The sequence below is a fragment of the Pollicipes pollicipes genome, unplaced genomic scaffold (genome assembly GCF_011947565.3).
Source record: "Pollicipes pollicipes isolate AB1234 unplaced genomic scaffold, Ppol_2.1 Scaffold_7231;HRSCAF=8579_pilon_pilon_pilon, whole genome shotgun sequence".
NCBI classification, from domain to species: domain Eukaryota; kingdom Metazoa; phylum Arthropoda; class Thecostraca; order Pollicipedomorpha; family Pollicipedidae; genus Pollicipes; species Pollicipes pollicipes.
Genome location: NW_023597034.1, coordinates 10,468,939 through 10,490,035, shown reverse-complemented (window position 1 = coordinate 10,490,035; position 21,097 = coordinate 10,468,939). Strand labels below are relative to the sequence as shown.

Below are 21,097 nucleotides of genomic sequence, written 5' to 3'. Positions count from 1 at the left end.
AAATCTTGACACGGCCATCCCCCCGACACAGCTCAGCGTTGGGATATTTAAAGGTGATTCGCGGCGACCTCACCGCCCGCTGTGTCTCGTTTCAGACCACTGGCGTCCTGTCGAGCTCACCTTGCCCCGCTAGCCGAGATCAGCTGAGGCCGCAGTCTCGCCTGCCGCAGTCTCCGCGGGCCATTCTCAGCGCTCTGAGGACCCGAGCCGGCGTCCGAGCCTCTCGAGACTCCGCCGGACTGGTCGCCTGCCGCCCCGGTCCGGAGCCGTGCCCCGGGCGCCGCCGGCACAATGGCCGTCTGCCGCCGACGTTCGCTGCTCACCAAGCTGCTGGTGGCCGTGCCGGTCGTCTGGGTGGTCGTGCTGCTGTTCCTGCTGGCCGAGCGGCGGGACGTGCCGCGCGACGAGGGCGCGGCGGCGCCGCACGGCCCGCCGCCCGTCCTCAGCGCTCGCGAGGAGATCGAGAGCCTGCTAGGCGCGCCGGGCAGGCCGCAGCGCCTCATCCGCAGCCGGCCGGAGGCGGCCGTAGCGCCGCCGGATGCCGCGGCCGCCGCCGCTGCCGCCGCGGGCGGTGACGCCGCCCCGGAGGTCGAGGCCGGCGCTCCGGCGCAGGAGCGCGGCTTCCTGCTGCCGCCGCACGAGCCGGACGGCCCGGGCGAGCTGGGCAAGCCGGTGACGCTGCCGAAGAACCTGACGGCCGAGCAGCAGAAGCGCGTGGACCGCGGCTGGGCCGACAACGCCTTCAACCAGTACGTCAGCGACATGATCTCGCCGCACCGGAGCCTGCCAGACGTACGCGACGACAAGTGAGTCTCTGCCGGAAAGATGGACACCTAGGGATGGAGCATGTCCCTGTTGGTTTTCGTGAGTTGGCTGTCCCTTGGCGATGTCCTTCCGAGGAAGTTTCAGGGTAATTGGGGGATATTTGGCCTCAAAGCACCGTTTCGCACTGGGCGTCACTAAACACTATGAAGCAGACGCGTCACACACCAACTCTACACATCTAGTTTCTCTCGGCACTTCTTCGTGATCGAGTCCTCTCGGGCTATATTGGATTCTTTGTGGCTGAAGGCGCGTGGTGAATATCCCATGCTAGAGGCCGGTCAGCAAGGGAGGGGGGGGGGGGGGGGGGACGGCGGCGGCGGCGGCGGCGGCGGCGGCGGCGGCGGCGCGACGAGAATGGAATGTAGCGTAGTAGCGGGGGCTTAACACATAATGGTTGTGTGTTCTAGAAATGGTTGGTCACGATTGTGCAGTCCGTCTCGTATTTCGGCAGCGACCGTGAGTGGAACTGGGCGGATGATACGTCGAGTGAGTGTGGCACTTGGCACTACGCTGCAAGGACCATTCGTTTAAATGGAGCTTGCGCACATAAGACCAGCGTAACGGGAAAGCGCGTCCGATTTATGTAGTTTTAAGTGGCGACCTCGGTATAGAATTGAGGCGCGAAATAGTCCTGGGGCACATACTGAAAGTCAAGTTATGGTCGTTGGAAGTGCGTCAAATTAATATCATTTGTAATTACACCGTGCTGAACAGTGGCTTAACTTCCTTCTAAGGCTTCATGGACGGGTTTTTAAATAAGCAAGATTAAAACATCTGCCCTGGATCCATAGAGCCCGACCGCCCAGTGCTACTTAAGGCCATAGATAGATAAATGTAATGCATCCTGTTGAGGGCCCTCGTACCGGTGCCATCCCGGAACAACAAATGTAAGGTTTCGCTGTCCCGGGCCACCCATCGCCCACGGTCTCGCATGGATTATTCCCATACCCAAGCTAGGAAGTTCGTGTAGTTTAATGCTGTTACCGCTGTCCATTTCAATATTTTGCTGTCGGTATACTCGAAGACCTCACGCCAGTGAGATCTGATTGGATGTACAGTTGTACAACATGCGCGTAAATTCTGATAAGTCCCTTGCTCTCGAGGATTTTGGTCACGATCTACGATATCCACGAATCACACTATTTCTAATGAGACGAGCTGCGCAACCAGCCGTCGATCTTCCGAAGCACATCATAATAAACGCTAGAACCATCGCATTTCTACGCTATGGGGATTGGGGAAACGCTTTTATTTGGCGTAGTGCTTAGTGCTTGCAACGCATTGTACCGATAAAAGTTAATGTATTGTCGCAATATGAAATACGGAGATAAATATTGTATTTGACGTATTATTTTTTGTCTTTAACGTCAGCACCGATTTTCGTGTTGTCTATACTTTCGGAATAAATGTATCGCTGCTGGCTAGGAAGCCACCATTCAGTAGCAAGGAGCGGCTTGATAACCATAAAGTGGACACATTTAGCAAGGAGCGGCTTGATAACCATAAAGTGGACACATTGGTATCGGTATGTGGCGTATTATGTCTTGCCTGCAGCGTCAACGCCGGTTTTTGTGCTGTTATCGATACTCTCGGAAGAATGACAGCGCTGTTGGCTTCGAAGCGACCATTCAGTAGCAAGAAGCGGCATAATAACCATAACGTGGACACAAATTGATATTGAACACCGCACATACAGCCCTGACCACCAGCATCATTGTCGTCCTTGCTTTCTTGGCCTCGCCGATCCGTCGTCAGGAGATGGCCACGGCCAGTATACTCCGTTGTCAGGCCATTGGGGCGATGACAAACGACACCGGCGGTCGCTGACCGGTGGTTATCGGTCATTACCGCGGCTCGTGCGACACCGGCCGCGGGACAGGGCCCGATCCGCTGGCGCCCGCCCCGCCGCCATTCACCACGTGCGATTGATCGGTGCGTGGACGGGTGATCACCGGATGGCACGCGGCGGGCCAGGATCGCGTCTGATTCCGAGGGGACGGGGGGCATCGCCCCGCGTGCTGCCAGTGTACGTCGAGCGTGGGATGCGGCACGCTGTGCGTAGTGTGAAGCTCAAATGCGTCCGCTTCAGGGGAGACTCGGAGAGAAAATGCCCCACGACATGCGTGAAACCCGGGAAATATGGAATACTCTCGTCTGAAAAATAGTTGGGATTAATGAATTGGTTTCGAAACCCCGGTAATGGCGCCACGCGAATGGTCATTGCGTCGGTCGTTTCCGGCGGGAGGCCTGCCCCCTGACCCGACCCGACACCGCGTCTTCACTTTCTCCTCGTCTGCAGGCTGCATTTGCCGTCCTGAATTTGCCTCGGACGTGCGGCACCGTTGTTTTCCGCATCGCTGTCCCCGATCGTGCGTCACAGCGCCCCAGGCGTCTGCTGGCCTTTGACCCGCGCGCTGCTCTCCCGGGGAACCGCAAGGTCACCCCGGCGGCGGCGGGGGCCAAGCCGGCCGTCCGGCTGCTGAGCCGTGCTGCTATCTGTTACACGAGCTCGTTAGCTGAGCTGAGTGCACGCGACGGAATGTGGCGATGCAATGCAAATGTGGCGATGCATTGACAGTCCCCAGCACAGCATCCGACATCACGGGATCTGTTTGGCATGCCGTTCAAGTCCCCAATTTAGCACTTGCCAAATGGCGTCTGTGGCAACTGCGGTTTCCAGATGTGCTTCCATTGAGAAGCGTTACCGTTAATTTTTTCACGGTACATCCGATTTGGATTCTGACAAAAACACGGCATTGCTTCTTCTGAACAAACCAAACGACCTCTTCACTATGGAAAAGATTCGGCACTGATGGCTGGCAAGGCATGGTATTGTCGTGTAAGAGCTAAGAACAGCCCTTTTATGCAGAACAATAGCGTACATCGCAACACGAGTCGTCTCAGGCGCTGGGCGCGCGGCTCGATGCGTTGCCGCTGCTGACTGCCGACGGCCGACGGCTGAGGACGGCGGCGGCCGCTGAGGAGCCCCAGCTGGCTCATCTCCAGGGGCTACATCCTGCGTCCCCAGAGTGTGCCTCGGTGACCTCTGCTCGGGCAGGGTGCGCCCTGGGTGCGCCCTGGGTGCGTCCGGGGTGCGTCAGAGGTCCCCCTTGTTGTGCGCCGGCCGGCCGCGGCGCCAAGGCCGGAACGCTGGCCGGCGGTGGCGGCCAGGCGCGGCGTCGGTGATCGGACTGCCCTGCTATCGCCGTGGCGCCGGGGGGAGGGGCGAGGGGAGGGGGACGGGGTGGTTAGACCCGACGACCGGCCACCCGGCGGCCGCCGTGACTCGATATTAGAGGCCTGAGCACGGAGCTAGGGTCGCCGGTGGTGCACTTGCTTTGAACGGATGCGGTGACTTCGGTAAATGAGATGATTACTTCGCGTTATAGTGCCGTCAAGGATAAGCTGGTTGTTAGGCGTGATGCGTAACCATGCGTGCTCCGTTCTCGTTACTTTTCGCATGGAGGCTTTCTTCGCGCGTCGTTTCGGTGGGTATGTTTTGGGAAGTGTCGCGTATTAGCGGACTGCATCGATATCAAACCAAACTCATCTTTGGTTTTAGGAATGAAATTGCGAACATATTTCCATAATTGCACTGTGGTTTATGTTGCGGTGGCGCTGTGATGGCAATGACGATACCTTTCATTAGTGCAGGGCTCGGCCTGCTCCAGCCTGCAAGCGCCAGGTCACGCTTGACAGCGAAAGGAGTCTTCACTAGGGATTTCTATGACGTCACTAGTTGAGACGTGTCCTCACGCGGTCCGCCTGCATTGGTCCAGTGGAGCTGGAGCGGAGCTTTGAGCGGTTGCGTTCTCCGGCGGCTGTTCCAGTCGGCGGTAGCCTTGGCCGCCGCGTTTGCCCAATCGGCCGTTCCCAAGGCAGCGAGGCGACTCGGTACCGGCGACCGCGCCGCCGACGCTGACCAACGTAATCACGCCCTGAAAGCGGGCGGCGGCGCTGGGTTCCGCCGAGCTCAGCCTGGCTGGGCCTGCCGCGCCTGACGACCTCAGCCTACCACCGCCTGGAGGCGTTGGACCGCTGTCTCAGAGACCGTCATCTCCATCGACGAGTCCCTGGGGGACGCGGTCCATCAGGCCGCCGAAATCGAAGTCGCCGGCCAGCGGACCAGCGTTCGTGACCTGCTCTGTGTCTACCTCCGACCTCCACGGCGGCCGGAGCTCGCTCCGCCCGGCCCACCCGTCAGACAGGCTGGAGCGGGTCAGGTCGGGCCGGAGGGCGGTCTAGGGAAGGACGGTGGGCAGTGCCAACGCACGCCTGCGTCGGAAGCCGCCGCCACGATGTCTGCCTGTCTGCTGCTGCCGGGACGTGGGTGGCCAGCAGGGCGACATCCTCACCACCGCCACGATGTCTGCCTGTCTGCTGCTGCCGGGACGTGGGTGGCCAGCAGGGCGACATCCTCACCACCGCCAGGAGGAGGGGGCGGCCTCGTCATCTGCAGCTCAGCTCCGCGCACCCTACGGATCGGCTATTTCCAGGCCAATGAGGCCACCCGGGACCGGTGAATACGCCACCGGCTGCTGACCAACGTAATCGCACCCTGAAAACGGGCCGCGGCGCTGGGCTTGCGCCGACCTCAGCCCGGCTGCGCCTGCCGCGCCTGACGACCTCAGCCCGGCTGCGCCTGCGCGCCGCGCCGCGTCCGGCGTGGCGCCCCGCCGCCCGTGTGGACTGTGGATGTGGAGCAGCTGACCGCGCCTCCGTCCACGCCGCGTCAGCCTCCTGACGCGGCTGGCCTGTCGGCGGCGGCGTCGCGCGCCATGTGTCGCCCGGTTGACCGCGAGAAAGCGTGCCCGACTAACCTGCCACTCGCTCGGCCGGAACCCGAGCGCCGGACGAAGGGGCGCATCCAGCCGCGAGCGGGCTTAGGGCGGGCGTCGTCGGCGGGGCCACTTCTGATTTGCCGCTGCTCCTGTCGAATGGCATGGCCGAGCGCTCGGTGCTGGGCGCTGGACTTGCGGCGTTGTTCAGCTCGGCAGGTGATGTCCACTGGGCAAGCCAATCTGTCACGGGCTAGTTAATCAGTCCCCGCGTCCTCCACACCTCGATTGCCGTCAGCATTTTGAGCATCGTGGACATTCGTGGAAGAAGTCAAAATGCTGTCGCATGTGGAGCAGGGCCGTATTCGGCGCCGCCTGCCGGCTCAGACAGGCGTCCATCGGTTTGGACCGGTGCCATACAGACTCGCCGGACGGCAGCTGGCCGGACAGCGCACGTGCGTCCGATGACAAAATGCCCCGGCCGATGGGCGACGCCATCAGACAGCTGTTTTTGTTTTTGTTTACTGCACGTGAGCGCCATTCTTCGGCCGGCGGGCGCCGGCGGCGGGAGGAGCGAGGCACCCGACTAACGATCGCCTTTGCCGGGCGCCGTGGGGATTTGAATACGTGCCGGGCGTTCCGACGGTGGTGTGGGTGACACTAAATGAAGAGGTGGTGAAATAGGGAAAGGGTGATTTGTTGTTGGTTGAGTAACACATGCGGAGATCACTTATGACGTTCATGGTGCGAGTAGGCGACCGGGGCGTTAGAAGCCGTCGCGGCCACACGTTACAAAGTGTGGCAGTGTGGCTTCGCGCGCCGGGTCTGCGTCACCGACCGTCGAGCCTCAGGGTGCGGCGCGCTCGCGACAGGAGACCGCAGAGAAGACCGCAGCTCCAGTGGTGAACGCTCGTCCTGTCCATCTGTTCCTTCCCGCGATCCTCGACTGACCCCGACACGGCCCCGGGCGTCAGGGGCGGCGTGACGCTGACCCGCCGGCCACCCTGCCCCGTCCCGCTCCCCGGGGTGCCGTTGGCGTGTCGTCGGCGGCCGCCGTGCTACATTGTAAATCCGGCCGGCGGCCACTTGAGGTCGTAAACCGGGCCTTTATGCGGCCGCGGCTAATCCCGCGAAATTTGCCCTGCTACGGCGCTGAGCTGGCGCTGGATTGGAGCTGCCGCAGCTCCCGGAAGACACTGCGCTGGGCGGGGCTGTGCGCAGGGGCGAGGAGCCGGGTCATAGAGAGGGAGGTAGGCTGCTTATTGCTCTTCTCGCCGACAGCGAGGCTCTCCTGTCACGCTGTCTGTCGTCCTGGCTGCTCTCCCCGTTCTTCGGCTCCAAGCTGCGATCTCCGCACGTCCTCCTTTTGAGACATCTGGCGGCGCGCCTCACGACGCGGTTCATCGGCCGTGAGATGCGGGGCTCAGTCCCGCACGTTACCGGGAAATTCGGTCCACGTGCCGGCGTCGAGGTTCGCCGCTTGTCCCGGCGGCGGCCCAGTAGATCGCGCCGAATCAGTGCCTGCTATCCGGGCGGAAAATCACGACGGCTCCCCACGGGCCGCCGTGTCCACTGGAGGCGACCGCTGTAATCGGGATGGATTGTGTGACGGATCTGCGAGCCGTCCATTGCGTTCTGAAGACTGTGGTTCGAGTTTGACCGGGGATTTCCAGGTTCCGTCGTCCGCTGATAGCAGACCCGGGCGACGGCAGTTTGTAAACCCCAAAGCCCGCGGTGACGGGTCCTGGTAGATTCCTTTGCCCGTGGTACAGGATGTGTTTCGGCAGGGGGTAAAGATCGTCTAAGAGGTAAAATGCATCTGCGGAGGAGTTGTGGAAACATTTCGGAATGTAGCGGAGGGCACAGTCCGATCATATTTGTGTGAGATATTCATCAAAATCTGACCAGCAGAGAATGTCTCGGAATGCTGTGAGAAATCTCTGCCTGGCTTGTCGGAAGATTTGTATCACCCGGTGGTCTTCAGGCGCATCGTATTTCTCAGTGGACGGACGGAGAAGTAGACATCATTTTTCAGGCGGGTTATGTCGTTGGAAAGTAAGATTCCCGGGGGCTCACACGCATGCCTTAGACCACCCTTGCAGACTTTTGTTCCCTGGCTGGCAAGAGTTGCCTGAAAAATGACCCTGTAGTGTTCGGGTCGGCAGGGCGGCTGCTCAAGAATGTCGAGTCGTATTTTCTCAGACTCTCTTCGAGTTTTTTTACGGCAAGTTTTCTATGGTTTGGAATGATCTGTTTCTCGTGAAGGCGGCACCACATCTCTGTAGCCCAAGGTTCAGGTGAGAACGGAACATACTCTTCACCGTAGAAGTCTTCGTTTTTCGCCTCGTCTCACTTAACCACCACTATACTACGTGCCATCGAGTCAATATTACCTAGCTAGCTGGCTAAAGTAACGCGAATGTTTCCGCTTCATTAGCCTTATAGCTTCGCGTTGGAAATAAGAGCCTACCAGATCGCTCCTAAGCGGTTATAGAACAGAAACCATTTAACTTGTGGCGGTTGCCATGCAACCAAGAAGCGAAGACATGGGACGCTTTTACCAACTCCGAGCCTTAGCCCGCACACCCGCATGGTAACGCGCCATAAAACCAAGAAAGGGTTCCTGGCGCGAAATCACGCAGCGCTTTCCGAGCTGTTAACTCACCGCGTTAACTTAGCGTCAGGCTTTCGGCCGCCTTTATTGCCGATTTATCGGCCGCCTGCATGGTGGCGTCGATCGCCCCTCCGCGGGAGCCGGGGAGGGTAGTCGACGTGCCGTCGCTCACGGCCTGTTACGGGTCAATGGAGGCGCGGCGGGCGTCCGGCACAGGACACCGTCAAATGACCCGGACAGCGTGATAGCGCCGATCCGACCATTCGCGATCGTCGGCGACCGCAGCCGACCCCGCGGCGGCGGCGGCGGCGGCGGCGGCGGCGGCGGCGGCGGCAGCCTGACGGGCGAGGCCGTGACGAGGACGGAAAACTGGGGAAGGCGTGATTACTGACTGCTATGGCAGGGGAAGGGAGATGGCGCAGATCACGGCTCAGGGATTCCCGGCGGCGTATGATGTGCTTCGCCGCGACTGCCGGCGGTCGGTGCGGTCAAGTGATCGCGCACGGTGGCAGCATGATGGTAGTCATCATTGGCTGTGGTTACTGGAGACCCGTTTGATATTCTGGAGGCGGGTCAGGTAATTGGTCCTGCAACCCGATGCCGTATGCTGTACAACGGATACGTGCTAAGTCATACGAATGAAAATGCATTTCAACTGTGATATAATTTGATAATGATGCGGCGTTGTACATGTGTATGAATCGCGAATGAACAAGATCGTACAGCTATAGGCACAAAGAGTCGCATCAGTTAAAATAAGTCGAATTATCGCCATAACGACGCCCGCTCGGTCGCTTTTGGCAGGACCTGCGTGGACCCCTCGTCCCCATCCCCGGGAAATGGGTGAGAGGGGGGGGGGGAGGGGGGCTCGACGGCCGACGTCGACACGACTCGTCGCCGTTTGACTGAGGGGCGGATCAGCGTCGGCGACGACGCGAGTGACGACCGTCATTCGCCTCTGAGAGCCGGCGGAGCGGCTGGTAATCCCGGGTGTGGCCCGAGCGACGCCGATCATCGGTCCATCCTGCCGGCGAGCCGGCGTCGGCGGGCTGCGGCCCCGCTCCGGCCGGGTCACGGGGTGTCGTCTCGCGTCGCAGGGTGACAGCCCTGCTGTGAGTCGGGAGGTTAAGCGAGCGCATTGATGGGGTACTGGTAAAGCGGGTTACGATGCGTGACATTGTACCGGTGGTAGCGAAGTGGCCTCTGCTGTTAACGTGCATGTTAACAACGGACATCACGGCATGTTAACAACAGACATCACGGTCGCCAGTTGTTAACAACGGACATCACGGTCGCCGGTTGTTAACAACGGACATCACGGTCGCCGGTTGATTCCACTGGCCTCGGGGTAGTGTGCTGCGGCGCCCTGACCAGAGGTGCCGTTTTATGGAAGTGCTTAGCTTAAGTCCAATACAAAGTCCAAGGATGGACCAGCCGTGCGTCCAAAAATCGTCTAAAAATAAGATTGTCCAAAAATTTCAAAGCTTCTACAATTGGTATTTTGTTTCAAATGTGGCAGCCGTAAAACAGGGATTCTAAAGTGATGTAAACTACAAATGCTGGAAAAGTCGGTGCTCGCGTTCTCATACAAATTCCTAAGTCCTCTAGCGTAAGGAATGTGTGACATTTTACGCGATGAGGGTTCCTGAGTCATGTTTCAAACAATTGTCTTTGTGAGCTCTATCAACAACCTCTTGATGTTCTTGACTCGCATTATTTTGAAAACGAGCAGCGCTAGATAAGTTGAAATGGAAATGAATTTTTTATCCTCGATCTTGGAACCTGCTTAAGTCGAGATGCATACCAAATTGCGACACGACAAAAGGACATCCGCTGTCCAAGAATTCCAAGGGTTTTTGCCCCTGTCTGACCAATTCTCAAAATGGACTTAATTTTTTCGGAATTCCAACAATTTTGAATCAAATCGGCACCTCTCTCTAGCCCTGACTTCACATGCCGTTCATAGCGAGTAATACTTTGTCGCCCCGGTCCACCCCTACGAACATTATGTCTCAGTGAATACCTCCCAAGAGGTCTCAGTGAATACCTCTCTTGTCGCCTTCGTCCATCTCTACGAACATTCTGTCTCCGTCAGACTGACATGATTGCCATTATCTCCCATCTCATATGACGCCCCTGCGCGCCCAACATTCTCCCCGTTCACTCCAGTCCATCTTTTACCCTTGTCCCCCGTCATGTCCGTGGTCCGTGCCAGCACATCCCCCGCCGCTATCCCATGACATCCTCTCACTGTCCACCAGCGTGGTCCGGTCTCCACGGCCAGGCCTCGGCTCGGATGTCCGCCCCGCCCGCCCCAGCGTAAAACGGCCTCCGGCGCGGACAGAGACCGCTGATTTACCGGCCGCCGCACCGAAACCACGGCTACCGCTCCTTCCGGAGAGCCAGTGCTGATAAATCACGAGTTGTCGGCATGATTTCCATCGCAGGTGACGGTCGATGTGGTAGCCAATAGCGCGGGGCACCGTAGACAAAGCGATAAAGTCGGCCCGTTTGAAAGGCTCTGCCGGAATGTGGCTTTGGACGGCTGGCCCGGCCGACCGTGAACTCGCCACGCCCGCGCCGCGTCGCGCGGCCGCTCAGGGGTCAGTGTCGCCAGCTGACTGCGGCGGCGGCGGTGGCGCGCTGCTGCGTGTACGGGGCTGAACTCGCCGCCCGTGATGACGTCAGACGGGCACACGTCTCTGTTGCGGCGCGACGGTCACAGACTGTCGAGGATGCTGGTGATGGGACACATGGCGCTATCACGGGCGCTGTTGACAACAGTGAGCGGTGTGTGATGTGAATGGGTGCTGCGACCGGGCTTGATAACATTGACCTTCAGTGATTCGGCGCCGCGTCGCCTAGCTGCGGCTCCACTGGCGCGACCTGTCCAGATTGCCGCCGGCGTCGTGGGGACGCATCTCCGTCGCCGCCGACTCTGTCGTCACAGGCGCATGTGACGTCACGCCGGTCATGAGGCCTGTGAACCACCCCTCTCCCCGCCGCCGGCTGGATTCTCGTCACCGCCGGCCCCGGCGCACATATTGCCGCAGTTGAGAAAGCGCTTCGCTGCCGATCGGACAGTCGGTCGTTCCGCTGATCCCCCCGTCGCGGTCCGACCGACGCTCTGGGGTGCAGCACTCCCGGGCGCCGCGGGGCGGGCGGCTCCAGCACGCGGCGGCCGCGACTGGCGGCCACCCTCGGCGACCGCGCGTGCCGGGCGCCCCCGCCGGCGTCCGTCCGCTGCGAGGCGGCGTCGGACCGGCGGCGATAGACGTCGACTTCTATCTCTCCGCTGCTGGCGCACAGTGATGCTTGGGGTAATCGGCGATGGGCTATGTATACACGTGAACCTAGCCGTAGCGTTGGTGATCCTTGTTTGTCTGTATGCCTATCACTCCGTCTTCCAAGCTGTCTTTTTCTGTGTTTCAGCCACCCTCTATTACATCTCACTCTCTTTCTCTGCTTCTGCCCCCATTCCCTTGCTGGTTTGCCCCCTTTCCCTTGATTCCTATCTGGCGTTGCCTTTTTACTCGCATCATGCTATGCAAGGAATTTATGGTGAAAGGACAACCGTGGAAGGTCACGTGGAAGGATCAAGGACAGAAGAGCACAACTGGGAGACGTATGAGACAGCTGTGCGTGAAGTTGAAGAGAGGCGATGACATGAGATGCTGCTTCACATTCGGGAACATTCTAGCTTATGTTGCTTCAGTAATGGGAGAAATGCTGTCGCACAAAACCGTCGCTTGGTGCCAAGACCCGAATTATCTTTGCCAAGTGCGGTCCCATGTATTTGGCAGCAGATGCCCGCTCCTTTGAGAGGACGGACACCGGGCGGGCGTCTGGGCGCCTGCAGCTGGGAGCACCTGGTCCCAGGGGCGGGCGGCGCTGGCTGCTGCCGGGCTCGTCCGTCGTCCGGCCGCGGCCGTCCCCTGCACTTCCCGGAATTGCTCGGTAACAGTTCAAGCGACGCCGCTCTCCTGGCGAAGTTGCACCGTAAAGTGGGAGACAAACAGCGGCGTTCATCGTCAACATGTTCGACTGTGCTCCTTTTGGTGGCGGGTCTCTGGTGGTTGGCAGTGGCAGTACCCGTGTAAGTCTGGCTTTGACTGACTCATTCAGTCAGCTGCATGCGTTTGTTAGACTATGAAAATAAAAGCGGCCACCAACGACTTCCCAGTTGGATCAGGTCACTGCAATGACCCTCAGTTAGGCGGAATTGCATTCACGAAACGGCCATGCAAATGCTGGGTGGTATGGTAGGGAGGTAGTTCACGGGACACTCCCAGTCGTGCTGCCGACATGACAACGCCGCCAGTTTTTTTGAGGATCCGGTGCAGGGTCGCGCCCGTCGTGGCAGCTGTCGGGGTGGCGACCCAACCCTGCAGAGGCCGCTCTCCAGATCAAGGCGAAATATTGCGCCACACTGTACGCAGACACTTTTTGTTTGCCGTTCGATTTTTGCTGTTTTCTTGGCAAGGTCGCAGCGTGGTGTACTCTGTGCTCGGAACTTGTCAACTGCAATGAATGCGAAACAATGGTCAAAACTTCAGAGATTATCCCCCAAAACGATGGCGGGAATGCGATGCAAACAATAGATGGTCGGATCTGGGTGGCAATCAAATTGAAAGACATGGACGATGAAGACAGGTGGCTAGCGATGCCGCGGAATAGATGGGCTCACGTTTGAGGCGAGCACCGAGCTGTGCCGCGCTCCGGCGCGTCTGACGAGGACGTTTCGCTGCTTGGTCTGCGGCACATGACGTACCGGCGCAGGCAGTCAGCGGCAGACAGCGCTGCTCCGGCTGCCATTGTGCATGACCGCACTGGGAGGCGGCCACCCAGCGCGTTATCAAACTCGCTGCTATCAGCCTGGGACGCGGCCACATCGCCGTCTGTGTATCTGGCCTTGTGAACCTGCAGCGCCGCGGCGGAAGCGACGCCACGTGCCCGTCCCCCGTGTCCGCCGTCGGTGAGCACTCCGGCGGGGTCAGGCAGGTCGGCTGGCGCCCGCGACGGGCGGCGTTCCTCGCCCGCCGGTGGTCAGCTCAGGTGACGTCACACGCTGGCGGTCAGATCGGGTGACGTCACACGCCGGGATATCAGCTGACCTGGACGGTATCAGCTGACAACCGGCGCCGCGGTGGGGGAAGGGGAGGGGAGGGGCGGGCGGTGTAAATCGGAGCGGCAGCGAGCGGCACGAGGTCGGAGGGGCTCTCGCAGAGGGCACGTCGGGAGCCGCTACACGAGCTGCGCATACACGCGCTGTTTGCGCGGCCGCCGCGCGCTGTTTGGTCGCGTGATTGATTTGTCCAGGAACGCGAGCCCAGGCAAACACGAGGCGGACTCGCACGCCGGGCACAATTTTTGTGGCGCCGGCGGTGGCGTGCAGCGCTCGTTGCTGAGCGGGTGCGACCTCAAATGGTATCACCCACCATCTGCACACTCATTTCTCATGTGCTGTGTTCGAGCACGAACACTGCGCTGTCGCTTTCATGCAGCACCACCTGAAGCTTTGTACGGACCCGGGCCTACCTGGGATTATAGACTACACCTCGTTACTAGTCAGTCGTGATTTAGATGCCCAGACGCCACATAACGCCTTTTGAGTTGTCGACCGCCCTTTGCTTGACTCCTGCCACGAACCAGTACCCAGCGACGGCACGCGACTACAGCACGGCCGCATCAGGGCTGATTGTTCGACGACAGCATTGTTAGCTAACAGGTCGGTCGGTCGGCCGGCGCCTGACGGGCCGCGGCCGATTCCGGCAGGGGGAGAGGGAGCGGACCCGGGCGCGGTCACCGTGTTTGGGCTGGAAGCGCCATGTCGCCGCCACCGGTCTGATACCGAGCTACTGACGCCCGGTGCCGGTCTGATACCGGGCTTCTGCCACCCGGCACTGGTCTGATACAGGACGGCTGCCGCCCGGTGCCGGTCTGATATCGAGCTTCTGCCACCCGGTGCCGGTCTGATACCGAGCTTCTGCCGCCCGGTGCCGGTCTGATACCGAGCTACTGACGCCCGGTGCCGGTCTGATACCGAGCTACTGACGCCCGGTGCCGGTCTGATACCGAGCTACTGACGCCCGGTGCCGGTCTGATACCGGGGTACTGACGCCCTGTGCCGGTCTGATACCGAGCTTCTGCCGCCTGGTGCCGGTCTGATACCGGGCTACTGACGCCCGGTGCCGGCCTGATACAGGACTGCTGCCGCCCGGTGCCGGCGTTGAGCAACTGTCCAGCCACCGGACTCCGGCCGGCTGCATAACTCCCCTCCCGTCCTGGGCCTGGGAGCGGTGGCGGAAGAAACTGCGTGAGGGGTGTGGGCGAAGTCGGTCTTCAAGCTATTTATTGCCAGGCGCCCTGGAGTTAGGGTTAGTTGATTTTTTCAAAATCGGTGGCTTCTCCCCCCTCCCCATCCGCTACCTCACAGCGGTGGATTGGGGGAGGGGGGGGGGGGGGGGGCGGGCGGGACGTAGGCTTGGCCGATAGGGCAATAGCACAACACGGGGGCGTCGGTAAGTACGAGAGGGGGAGGGGGCACGGATGACGCAAATGGTCTTATCTGGTCCGGCTTCTGTAGAAGTGGGCTCACGGCAAGGGACTCCACCAATGCTAGGTGACGCGAAGTGCTGGCTGGCCAGCTTATGGTGCCTAGCAAAGTTTGCTCGCTCACCTCCGAAAAAGAAGGACATATGGCCACAAGTGTAACGCTTCCCCCATAAATAGCCAGTACTTGGTTCCCTCGCTTGCCGTCTTTCCTGACCGAAATGTTGCCTACTTTGCTGCATGTATCGACCAGTTTGATGGGCTTCGGCAACTCTGTTACTTCGTCCGAAGATTCAACCGTTTCGTTCCTGTTGTGATAACTGCTGGGTTGAGCCCTTGTAGAAAATCTGAAAGGTTTGCTTCTGGCTTTTTGGTCTCTCTGCATGGGGCTTTCCAAAATCATACACCGGATGTGTGGCATTGCATGTAAATAACTCAATTCGATTCACACCGGCGCTGTGAATCGCCGGAATGCTTTCATGAATGAAATATTTGAAATGAAAAATGAAAGCATTCCACGAGAGGAACACCACCTTTCATCATGGAACTGATGCCCGGTGACGGGGACCTAATGCGTTTGTTTTCAGGGAATGCTGCGGGGCGGGTGCAGACATCTAACACGATAATGCGCCGTGCAACAGGCATTGTTCAACTTTTCCCGTGCGATAGCTGCGTCTGCAACGTAGCCTCATCTGCAGGTTTTTTGGCTCTTCCGCGGTGCACGCCGGGTGTAACAGTTTTCCTTCCGAAGGCCCTCAATGCTGCGCGTGGCAGCTGTGTTATCACTGGTCGGGGTCGCGCTGGAGCCCGGTGGATCTAGTTGGGCTGCACTTGGCAGCTGTGTTATCACCGGTCGGGGTCGGGCCGGAGCCCGGTGGATCTGGCTGGGCTGCGCTTGGCAGCTGTGTTATCACTGGTCGGGGTCTGGCCGGAGCCCGGTGGATCTGGCTGGGCTGCGCTTGGCAGCTGTTTTATCACCGGTCGGGGTGATATGATGGGACGATATGATGTACGGGATGTCGCATGCTCGCAGCCAGGGCCCGCAATTCGTGTAAACGTTTGGAGGGGGGGGGGGGGGGAGCCGAGAACCCGACAATCTGGGCTCCTCCAAATGGGATTCTCGGCGGATTTAGTCCACATTACTTGGACGAACCCTTTCAGCTTTGTTTTGTTTAATTTTTGGATGTTTTGTTTTTATTATTGAACCTGCTTACCGGTCGTGGTCGGCAAATAACAGGAAGACAGGGCTTGAGGAAGACAGGGCTTGAGGAAGACAGGACTTGAGGAAGACAGGGCTTGAGGAAGACAGGGCTTGAGGAAGACGGGGCTCGGCATGATTGAACATGCCACTTAAGTCTTGCAATATTCCGTCAAAGAAAGCTTCTAGGTCCTAATCAATATTTGATGGCCAGTTTTCAAACAGCACAAATCAACACCTCTGCTCGTGACCGGGCCGGGGAACCAGTCTCGCGCCGCGGATGCTCCGGCGACCCTCCCTGCCGCCGCGGCGACCTTGAAGGCGCACGTCGTACACGGACGATACACTTGGCAAACACCCGCGCCGCGTTCACCTTCAGCGCGCCGCCCGCGCCACGTCAGAAACGGCGCTTCTGCGCGCCGCTGGTCGGTCGGGTGCGCCTCGCGGCACGCGGCCTTCGGCGGGGCGCGTCGCATGCCGCTCCCTCCCCCGCCGCTCCGCCGCGGCCGCGGCCGCGCGACGCACGCGCACGGCCCTCTTGTCGCGTCCGGTGGCTACCGCTGGCAGCCGTAGACGCCCCGCGACCACCGCCGGGCAAAGAGAACGGCGCGGCGGCGCGTTGCGACAGCCGACTGGCGGAGCGGTCGCCGCTGCAGGCGCCCGCGCGCTCCGCCGATCGGTTACGTCATTGGTATTCGCCCGCCGGAGCAGCGGAGTGCCCATCGAGTCGTCGTGGAGGCCGCCGCTGTTTTTTCGCGTGATAATCGCCAGGGATAGGTGGCTGGCGTGTCGGAAATGGTGTTGATGTCTCGCTCCGTTTGTTCTTTCCGCTTGCTTCACTGTCAGTCAGTTCTTGTTCAGACTGTCGAGACGAATGCGCAGTGGGCCAAGCTAACGATGCTTCGAAAATGCATCGGAGTGCTATTTAAGATGTGAGCATTCGTAGCGTGTGTAGTCAGTGTAGAAACGGTTTCCTGGTAATGTGATACAAGCTGAACGAAAACAATGGGTCCTCTGCCCTTAGGTCCTAAACCAATTTGTATTTTATGTACTCCAGCGGACTTTCTTGTTCTCGGCTTCGTGGTGGACTTTTGTACGTTTCCAGCCATGTCACTGACAGTGGCCAATGGCCACTGACCATGGGAGGCGAGGTAGCCATGCGTGCCATGGCCACTGGCCGTTCCATGGGATGCTCCCCTGCAGTTCTCAACCCGTGGCAGCCGTCATGGGTTTGCCGATCGCTCGCGTCGGGGCGGATTTGGGGACCGCTGCGTAATGCGCCGCGTCCTACTGCAGTGGGCGGCCGGCGCCACCGGAACTGCGCCGCGTGGACTGGACGGCGCTCATTCACCCGCACTCGGTCCCAGGCCGTTCCCAGAACCGTACCAGGGACGAATTCAGGGGAAGGGTGGCGTATGGTGATGCATCGCCAAATCCGGCGCATGTGAAGGTGTATATGCATCCGGTGTGAAGTCAGGTCTGAGTTTGAATGTCGCCGGTCTGAGTTTGAGCCTACCAAGCCGACCGGGGTCATTTGACCGCCCACGACTTGGAGCCTCGGTGCGCCCCTGGCGTTCGTGAGCGGCGCGGCGTGTCTCGCGCTGCGCCGAGCCGTCGCTCCGGGGCGCCGGGACCGGCCGCGAACAGTGGCCAGTCCGTCTGGGGGCGGCGTCGGCGCCGGGATCTGGTTGACTGGGGCGGCGGCGTGTGGTGCCACCACTCCGGCGGGCGCGGGCTGTTAGCTGTTCAAACAGCCGGCCGTATCGAGGCTCAGCGCCGATAGAGGCGGCGATAATGGGACGCGGCGGCTCCTGCCCGCCATCGGCCGCCACGCCACCAGCAGCGCTTACTCATTATGTCCATCATTGAAAGACGTGTATGTTGGAAGGAAGGCATTGTGCTTCTGGTTTTCTGCATTATGTGTGGAAGCTCTTATGCTGGTTTAATTGACCTGGAACCACCGGAAGGTACTGACTAAACGTTATCATGCAAGCAATGGTTATTTTGACGAAACTCGACGTTTCAAGCCGTGTTCGTGGTCACGAATTGCCGTCGTCAAGGAAACGGCTGGTAGCCGAGCGCTGGTCAGCCCGATGACGGAGGGAGAGGAATGTGCATGAGTGATCTGACTGAGCGCATTGTTAAGTCGTGGGACTTGAAACGACGAGAACAGGCGGCCGGGTAGTCGAGCAGAGAGGGTCACTTCGCCGAGCACGGCGGCTGGGAGGAGGAGGATTCCGACTGAGTCACCTCCGCACGTCCAGAGTGGCAGTGAACATCTTGCGTCGCGAACCAGCCCGACCTTTTCTATTTCCGGAAGTGCTAAATGTCAGATTCGCCGGTGGTTCACGATTTTTGTTATTTATGACCCTCCTCATGCATCATAGGGCGCTCCCGCCCGACGAAAAGTTAGCGTGCCGATGTGGTCATTTGCGTTATTACTTGATGGTATCATTTGTGCTACGTGCTTTATATTTGTGAGTTTAGTTCCCTTTTCTGTGGAGGGCGCCCGCCCCTCCAGAACTCCAGAAAAATGGACAAGTGCGGGGGGAAACCTGTTTGCTGGCGTATTGTGGGGTCCGTTCCGTCGTTTTCCTTTGCTCAGCCCCCCCCCCCCCCCCCAGCTCCTTTTGCGAAACTTTGCTCCTGAATGTGCTATTTTTGATGCGGTTTTATCATCCGTTACCGTCGCAGTAAGTACCCTCGAGCGTGGCGTTCTGTATTTCTTATTTGTGAATGGCTCCGCCGTCAGACTGAGCGAATCAGAACGCCATAAGGCTTCCACTGGCCCCGCAGTTCGCCATCGTGCTGGTTGCACGTAAGACCGGGAAGGCCTAAAATAACTACCAGCACGAATGCGTTGCCTTCCGCCGCCTACGGCGTCCTGCGTACATGTTTTACAAGAGCCCTTGCTTCGTCAGGTCATCAGGGCAACGACACAATGACCTTTTGACCTGTAATCGGGTTTGTTGCTTGACATTTATCGTAAAAACGCACGCCTGGCTAGTCCACCCACTGCTTTGATGTCGCTGTACGCCACGGTTTAGCATTTGTGAATGTGACCTCGCCGTGCTGAGACATAGTCGTCTCGCCGTCTTCTTTAGCATGCTGGTCTGGCTGGCGTCGCCAGCTGAGCCCTGGCTGGTGCAGTCGCACGGTCCTGTCGACGTTGGGCAGCCGGTCGGTAGGGGCAGAGGCTCGACCGTGGACGCTCACGGCGATCCTGGGTCCGATGCCACCAGATCTAAGCGGCCTGGGGGTCCGCGACATCTTGTGACCCCTCGCGGCCCCTTACTGTAACCCAGCCAAGCTCAGGCTACGGCTTCTGTCGCCTGAGGTGGCGCTATCTGTCGGTTCCCGAGTGAAATGCATGACAGTTGGGCCGCAGGTCACCACGCTTGGAAGACTGGCCACATTTGTGTGGCAGGTAAATTGAATGAAAGGTCAGCTCGATAAGTCTCTGACTCGACGCTGTTGCGCCGTCTTTCGTCTCGGAAGCCATCAGGATGAGTTACGAGCGTGCATTTCATCTCAATGAGTGCTGGAGGTAATGCGCGTTATGGCTTATTTCAATATGAACTGGGCAGGCGTTGGCGGACGAGACCGTGGCAAATGTTCAGCAATTCGCTGGTGCTAACTGATGCCTCGACCCAACGCCGCCGACTTACTTGCGCGTGTGAAGTGTGGAGCGCCGGTAATGTTTAGTGGGCGGGTTATATGCAGTCGCAGCAGACATGTCCGTTTCATACCTTTCGCCTTTTCAACTTGTCCTTCCGCTGTGAGAAGGCCACGAATGGATGGCTGCGGCTCAGCCAGTGTCGTCCGTAAGAGCTCTTAAGACGACAGGTGGGTTTGTAAGACTGGCCCTCTAAGAAGTCACCGCGGTGATGATGGTCGGTCTGGGTGCATTGCCGCCCTATTGTACACCGGAACACGCCATTCCTGGAATATATTAGCCATAAAGCGCCGCCACTCTCCATTTGGGATTATGGTCTCCTTCCCTGCGACTTGTCTTTCATTTCGCTGACTTGATCTGTGGAGAGGGCTTTTAGGCGGACTTCTGAATGGCGAGGAACTGCCGTACTGTGGTTTAGAGCACTCAGAGCCGGGTCGCCGGCTGGCGCTTTCGTCCCTCGACGATTTGGCATTTTCGATTGTATCTCCTGGAGAGCATCGCGGAAAAGGAGTGACGGTTTTCGGCAGTGGTGGAAGTCAGCAGATGAAGGTGCTTCATAATGGTAAGATCCAGAAGGTAAAACATGCGGCCAGGATGAGTGTTGCTGGATAAGATCGTTGTGCGCCGTGCAAATATGTTTTCCTCTCCTGATTCTCCCTCAGTATAACTGTCGGTTATTTCTTTCAAACTCTTCTACCAGCTGTGTTCACACATTTCATTTTTGAATTATATCCCCTTTTCTCATACATCCCCTTCATTGATGATCCGATTGTGTACCTCCAAAGGTGGTAGGTTAACTGCCGTACGTTGTATCCAAGGACACCAGCAGAAGGGTCGTACTGTTCGCGTTTTACGAGCTGACTGACGAGAATGCTTCTGTAGTGCATCCCGTTCTCTAACGCGATCTTTGCAACCAACATGGCTGCCCTTGAAACGTTGCCTTATATATATATATATATATATATATATATATATATATATATATATATATAATAATGATAATTGCCGCAGCTGCGCCAAGCGCATCGTCCGTCAAAACACCCACCCGATCCTTCGCAGCAGGAAAATATATCCGATCCTCCACGAGGGGAGGACACACACGCCCAACCCCGCACACCACAGGCGGTTACAACGCAGCAGGGCAGCCCCGCGACGCGCTCGCTCGCCGCAGGAAGCGGTCATCGGCGCTCATGTGACCGGTGGGGAAAGCTGCGCATCCTGGGAGGATCAGCCCGGCAGCCTTGGCGCCGTACCGCGCCGCGGTCGTGAGCACCGCTCTCACACACTGTCGCTGCCCCCCCCCCCCCCCGCCGCGCCCATGGGGCGCCGTGTGACCCAGCTCCGATGGTTATCATCTGCCGGATGCGGCTGGTGCGACGGGCCGCGCCGATCAGTTTCCGCGTGCTCGACGCGGCTCGGCACGATTTCCTGTCGATATGGCACGGCAGGCCGCT

At 59.1% G+C, this 21,097-nt stretch overlaps 1 protein-coding gene across 1 annotated transcript in view; it reads left to right on the top strand.

Moving 5' to 3' along the window:
- Positions 1–663: 663 nt before the first annotated feature.
- Positions 664–21,097, top strand: part of LOC119109490 (putative polypeptide N-acetylgalactosaminyltransferase 9) — a 75,652-nt gene continuing 55,218 nt past the window's right edge. Inside the window, exon 1 of the mRNA XM_037233116.1 lies at positions 664–806. Within this exon, the coding sequence (XP_037089011.1) occupies positions 763–806 (44 nt within the window). The 5' untranslated portion in view covers positions 664–762. The remainder of the gene's footprint in view (positions 807–21,097) is intronic.